The sequence below is a fragment of the Protobothrops mucrosquamatus genome, unplaced genomic scaffold (assembly GCF_001527695.2).
Source record: "Protobothrops mucrosquamatus isolate PMUCROS unplaced genomic scaffold, P.Mucros_1.0 scaffold1837, whole genome shotgun sequence".
Classification (NCBI taxonomy): Eukaryota; Metazoa; Chordata; class Lepidosauria; order Squamata; family Viperidae; genus Protobothrops; species Protobothrops mucrosquamatus.
The window spans coordinates 512448-519610 of record NW_015387969.1 but is presented as its reverse complement, the minus strand read 5'-3'; the positions used below and the strand labels follow the sequence as shown (position 1 = coordinate 519610).

The window sequence follows — 7163 nt, the reverse complement described above, 5'->3', positions numbered from 1 at the left end:
GAACGTATGTTTCATTGAAATTAATAGAGCTTGCATCTGGTAATACTGTGTAAATATCACTAAGAGATACAGTGTTTTTATTGCTTCTGTTCCTGTGCCTTTAGCAGCAGATAATTTTCCTGAAGAAAAGTAATGGTGATTTCTACAAATCGGTCTGCCTTTAAGAGCAAGAAAAGGGCAGGTTTGATTTTCTAGTTGGTAAATTTGTTCCTAGGTAGTTAACAATACACTTACCAAGTGGGTGGAATGTGACACGCTATTTCTTTTAGGTTATTAGATCTGGAAATGAATATCTAAAAGAAATGTGAATAGAGAACTTCAACCTATGACATATACATGCAGGTTTCTGAAATCTTTTTATGGGTCAATGTTCTTCCCCTATTCTGTTAAAAATGCAAACTGCGGTTCAAGGTCTGATAGAATGTTTGGTGACCCTAAGTCAAATTGCATAAGGCAAATCCCATCCTGTTGTGCAATACAAAGAAACTGTTAGGCACAGATGAAGGACTTTGTTATTGTGCCAAATTATGAGAAAACCATCACATTTTACAACTGGAAAGCTGGAGAAGAAAAAGCGATGCCGCTTTTAATTCTCATCTTTCGATTGGACAGTAATGACCTTATCTATTAGATACACATTATCTCAACACGATACCCTCTTAAGATACCACTTGTGAACTGGAGATGTCTATACTTGCTATTATAGTGAAATGAATACAAATTTTTTTTATAGTAATCAGTACGTGTTCCAAGCAATCACAATTTGGTCTGTGTCTTGGAATGAAGTAGAAGGGTGTCAAGATATTTTATAAAGACAGGGCAATATTTACAAATCATTGTTGCCAATGGCCTTTTGTATTTGATATAAAATAAGAGTAACATTCCCTGATCCTCTTAAGGACCAAAACAAATATAAAACCTTCATCTGCAGTTTTCCGATCACATCACAATACAGGTCAAAGTGTATGGCTGTTTGTTTCTTTAAGACTTTATTTGCACAAATAATGTCCCATTAGTTTTGGTTTTAAAATTGTGGATGATGCTGAAATGTCTATGGACTTTCAGGTTCCACAGCATCATAAATAAATTGCAAAATAAATTTTATGACCATTTGATGAAATTTTATATAATTAGGGTTATCTATATTCAACATTAATGCATATTAATCACTCAGGCAATTGTAAGGAGTGATTTTCCAGAATCATGGTATATCTTCCTCAATTATCACGAGGAAAATCTAATGGTGGGGGGAGGGGATGTCCAGGAAGAGAGTCTTTTTTCCTGTTGTCCCTGCCCTTTGGAACATTCTCCTCCCAGAAGTGTCAGAAATGTTCATTTGTACATTTTGAGTGGTTTGTTTATTATTCTCACTTTAACAGCTGCAAATAAATGAGATGGGCAAATTTTTGTTTTTCATTTAGCAGCATAATAATTCTGCCCACTAATAGTTGCCCAATAATTGTGCACACCTAGATACTCTCCTAAGAAAGTCAAAACGTCACTTTTATTTTCTTAAATATTCAGGTTTGAAGTTTGTTAACATTAACCAATAGGATTTCAAGAAATAAAAAGCCGAAGTTGCTGTGTGCGGGTGCTTTTCTTTAGAATTATAGTTGGGGAAAGAGAAATTAAAGTTCCTGTCTCCACATGCTGAAACTTCCTATGCATCATTAAATGTTTAAAGTCTCCTAGCATCAAGGCATTTAATCTAATTATACTGGCACAAACATAATATATATTTAAGCTCTAAGTGCAGGCTCAGACTGTATTTGGGCACTGAGCAGGCTGAGCTGCATATTTACTGTCCTAGGACCCCTGGATGGGCTTTAATGTCAATAGCACTGGCATAGTCTGTGGATTCTTCTTCCATTTGCTTCGACCTTCCTAAGCAACTTTGGGAGATCTGAAATGGAGCAGCTTATTGGTTGCTCCGAGATGCTGATTAGTGGAAGGGCAAGAGGGGGCGTACAGCATCCAGTGCTCCTAGGGATGGCTAATATTGAGGTGTTTAGGGAAGGCAGGTGAGGTGCCAGCTCCAAAGAGGCTTTCCTGGGCACCTAAGAGGTCTGGGTAAAAATGTATGTATGTATGTATGTATGTATTCACTTTCTATAGTCTTGACAAAACTTCAACAGCCTTTATAACCCTCTAATGCAGGGGTGTCAAACTCAATTTCACTGAGGGCCGCATCAGCATTGCGGTTGCCCTGGGGGCACCGAGTGGGTGTGGCCAGAGTGGGTGCAGCCTACTGGGTGGGCGTGGATGGAGTGGGTGTGGCCTACTGGGTGGGCGTGGCCAGTTCTACATTATTCGTGTCAAGGGTGCCTATGGGGGCCTGGGCAGGAGTGGGACAGATCTGAGGGTCTCTAGCAGAAGGAGCTGGGACTGGGGCAAGTGCCAAGATGGCCACCACAAAATTGTACATTGGCTCCTGGGAAATTGCACAATGGCGAAGGCAGTGGGGGCCGTTTGCGGGCCACATCTGGCCCCCGGGCCTTGTGTTTGACATGTCTGCTCTAATGCCTTTTCCGTACTAGATGCTGACACAGGATTTGGTCCATTTCACATCTTTCAAAGCCCAGAACGCAGCATCTTCACTTCCAGCTGCACCCTGAGGCTTCCCCACCCAACTGGGTAGTTCCAGTCCTCTGACTGGATCAAGATTGTCAGGATCATTCACGGAACACACGAAAGCAGGAAATAAAGCCCTTCCTCACTGAAGCCTCAATTTTGCCCTTATTCAGCCTTCCCATTTAAGGCTGCAACATCCTTCTTGGCCAGGGCGGTTGGGGAGGCCGCGAGCGGCAGCCTTTCTGGTTCACAGATTTCTGCAATGGATGCGTTCGCTTCTCGCTGCCCAAGCCTTTTCGGGATCGTGATTAATTCGGAGACAGATGACCATCAGGACGAATGCGTTCTTTTCTTCTTCAGGAGCGCGCACTCCCCTCTGTCCCTCCCTCTAATAAATGATGACGTTACTTGTTGAAGTTTGCTTGGAAATAGCCAGAGGTGAATTTTTAAAAGGGGGACGAATTCCCAAATCCGGTTCGCACAACGAGCCTCCCTCATTCCAACAGTGCGGGAAGCGATCAGAGGCGATGGAAGGAATCCCCTCCACATGCTGTGCCGGGATCTTTCCCAACCCAACCAGCCGCGTTTCCTCCCTCCTTCCCTCCCTCCCATTGATCCCGGAGGATGGGCAGGCAGCACTCCAACCAACGATCCGGTGTAGCAGCGTCAACCCTCTGTGCCCTCCGCCCGCTCGCCTGTCCTTCGACCCCAGGACTAACCCGGCCATCGGGCGGCGCGCCTCGCTCCTGCGCCAATCGGACACTGGGATGGGGCCACCATATGGCGGGATAGGGCTGCCGGGTCTCCACCCATCGCGGTGTGATGCGACGCTCCGGCCAGCCAACCCGAGCCGAGCGTCCCCGCCTTAAGGCAGTTGATCCTGCCAGCCAGAGCGAGCCGGTAAAGGAGCAACTCGCCGCGGGATTGCGCCAGCCGAGTCCGACCGCTGCCCAGATCGGTCGCTCCCCATCCGATCCTCCTGCGGCTCCCGTGTCTCCGTTTCGCGTCTCTCGCCCGGGAGCACCTGTCGCGGGCAGAATGGAAAGCGCGAAGAAGAGCAGCTCCGGTTTCCTGCCGCCTTTCCAGCACTTCGCCACGCAGGCTATCCACGTGGGGCAAGAGCCCGAACAATGGAGCTCGCTGGCCGTGGTGCCCCCCATTTCCCTCGCGACCACCTTCAAGCAGCACGCGCCCGGGCAGCACAGCGTGAGTGAGGATGGGGTGGGGTGGGAGGGGGGAGGGCGGACTTCTCTCCCTTTTGGCCCCGCAGAGACTTGCGACATCTCGAAAAGCCAGCCCAGGCACCTTCCGTGGATTACAGTCAGGAGGTTTTTCGGCCAACGCATCTCTGGAGCACACTCCTTCCTCAAGCGCCCGCATCTGTTCCTCTTAGGGAAATTGCACAATGGCACAATGTCTGCTCCCCGAGTAGCTGCCGTCCGGATCTCTTCTCAAGCCTCTGATATTAATTTCCTAAAGCTATACTTTCGGTCCCAGTTCCTGCGACCTTTAAAAAAATAAAATAAGGGAGAAACATATGGTTGAGCCTCTTCAAATATTCAACTACTGTCATATATATAATGTCTCACTAAAATGCATGGTCACAGTTGCCCATTCCCAAAAAACGACAGAACGACTTCTAATTGGAGGGGAAAGAAAGACGATGGGTGGTTAATGGTAGTAGCTCTTCTAGTCCTTTTTGTCATGTCACTGTGCAGTCTACAGGCCAAAATAGGGGAAGCTCTGTGTGTGTGTGTGAGGGGGGGGGAGGGGGAGGGAGTGCAATAGCCCTGGTGTGTGTCTGCTTTCAGTTAATCCATTTGGTCTTCCTGATAAAAAGGAGCAATCTGTTTTCTTCTCTCTGCCCCCCCCCAAACAGCTGGTGCCTCACTTTGAAAAAGTTAAGGACATGAAATGCCATTAATTAATTCAAAGTACAGGTGGGCAGGTGCTGTTAGAAAGAGCATCCTAACAACAGGAATAGTTGTCATTGGGACTAATTATGCAGAAAACTGGATGGGGTCCATAGCCATCTGCTAGGGATGCTATAATTTTTGTTTTGTATGGCCTCTTCCAGTTCTGTAATTCCCTAGGAATGAAATACCTCCTGACATTTGACATGTACGTGTTTAAAGAAAAAAACTAAATTGAGATCCAGTGTGGAGGGTTATTTTGGAGAAAGAGATTAATTTTGCCAACGAACAAAGAGAGGATGTGTTCCTGAGGTGTCTCAATTGCACTAAGTGGGGTTTGTTACAAAATAAAACCTCTTAGATGTGGTTTGTGGGTTGTCTTCCTTTTTGGGAATTGACACCATTTGTCTAAACGGCAATTTTTTCAAAGTTTTGCAACCTAGGGCGTGCCCTACTATTCTCCCATCTCCTGCATGCTTTCAAATTTAAAAAAAAACCCACTAGAGAAATAAGTTGAGATTTTCAAGGCAGGGAAAGTTGGTCTTTCAGCTGGCTTTTATTGGGGTTAAAATCCCATTGCTTACGTGGAGTTTGCAGCTGGTATATATACCTTAGCTGTGTGTTTGCGCAGCTAAGTCTGGTGTGCTAACTGCAGCCATTCTTGGAGATCTTAGAACTGTAACACATGCTTGAATTACATCCCATTTCAAATCCTGCTCTGCTTTTCAAATGCATTCAGCTGAAGCAGACCACTGCAGACTACTGGCCTCTGACCAAGCACAATTATAGGAACATGTAACTATTATGTAACAACTACTATCCATTTCTGTGGAGAGTTTAAAGGACTTACTATGACCTTTAAGATCTGGTTTGGGAACCAGCTCTTCAAGAAGCCATATGTTTACTTTTGTATCTGCTGGGGTTTAAGTTTCTTTTGTGAAGGTCTTCTCTGTCTCCTATTGATCAGCAGTATATTTGGTGGAACCATGGGGAAAATAATCTCAGATCTCAAACTTCTTGCTGGTGGTATCTAGGCTTATTCCCGTTTGGTTGCTTGGTAGAAATAATTTTTTTAAGACTTTGATGTCCAAGATGGCTTGTTTCAGACATTTTAAATGATGTTTCTTTAAAATTCATTCCTGGTTCCATGTTATAAAAATCATAGTGAAACTTCAAGCTCACTATATAATATTTACATTTGTCCAGTTAAAGTATTGAATCAACGTTGAATTTCTGGAATCTTATTGCAGTTCTGAGTAATTGAAAGGAAATGCTCACTCACTTTAACTCAGAAAACACTTAAGGGCAAAACAAAGTTGCCTCACTATTCTCTATATATTATTCACCACAATATGAACATTACATAAATAAGTGGCAACCATCCAAAATACTGTTTTAGTAATCACATGCTCAAAATATAACATTTGGTAAAAATAGCATGGCAATTATTTTAAAGCTTTTACATGCCCAAACCCCTTTTCTTGGTTTTTCTACAGCAATTTAAAATATGCTTACTGTCCAAGAAGACATTTAATGCATAACTAGTTAATCTATGAATGTTTAGCCAGGAAGGTGCTGTTAAAGCTAAAACTGAAGGACAGTATAAAAAAAAAACGTACGGTGACATTTCTGCATTTTTATGTACAGTAATACCTTATTACCTTAATTTTTTTCTGCCTCTTGGCTAATAAGCAACCAATTCCATTATTACAGTTTTGCAGAGGATGTATTGAGGCTTGTGAATAATCAGTTCTGATGCAAGAATGATTGTAGAGATTATATAGCTACAATGCAGGAAACAACATAGGAATAGATACAAAGATCAAGCATGCAGCTTTTTTTTTTCCGTCTGTAGTCAAGTAAGCGAGTCGGCTTAAGTTGGAAAAGTACAAGGGGTTTCTTTGTTCATTTTGGCTGAAAATGCAGTTCTAGCCCACTTGCTTAACATCTTGCAAAGTAAACTAATATGCATGAAGTTTATGAGTTTATTCTTTCTGTTTTTTAAATAGGGGACATGAGGAAAAGCATTGTGCATTTAAGACGCCCTTTAGCTTATTTATTTATTTACTTATCAGACTTATATGGCCCATCTCATACAATGACTCATAATAATCCATAAAACAAGTTCAAAACTAATATACCCTTCTTGCATGATATGTGAACACAGCCATTGTGGCTTAGTCAATAAGCTCTGTAAAAACAAGCAATGGCTTAGCAAGATGCAGGAACCCAAGTAAGGGTAGGGTATTCTTGACATTTGAGCAATCTAATGTTGAATCTTAAAGAAGTCTGCTCACCCATCAGTCTCTAACTCAGATCAATTGTGGATTCATTTATACAAAAATATTTTTAGTTCTCAAAACTTTTTTTTTAATAAGTTTTTTATTTATAATACAATTAAAACAAAAATGGACATACGTGGCATTCCAGAGTAAATATTACTAACTATTTGTTTCTCGTGATACAAAAACTTAATACAACATCCTTAACCTCTATATAAACCTCATTCTTCTACACAATACAATTATATATACAATTATATGTACAATTATATGTATGTTTCAATCCTATCGTTAGCTTAAGATCCGAGCGGTTCTCCTTGATTCATACCAGCGGTAAAATTTGTCCCAGATTTCGAAATATTCCAGTTCTGTCTTATCTTTCATAGCCATTGTAAGC

General features: G+C 42.4%; 1 protein-coding gene across 1 annotated transcript in view; it reads left to right on the top strand.

Annotated features, from left to right (window-relative positions):
- Positions 1–3471: 3471 nt before the first annotated feature.
- The window catches only part of CTH (cystathionine gamma-lyase), a 27714-nt gene continuing 24022 nt past the window's right edge, over positions 3472–7163 (top strand). Inside the window, exon 1 of the mRNA XM_015823336.1 lies at positions 3472–3777. Coding sequence (XP_015678822.1) covers positions 3610–3777 — 168 coding nt within the window. The 5' untranslated portion in view covers positions 3472–3609. The remainder of the gene's footprint in view (positions 3778–7163) is intronic.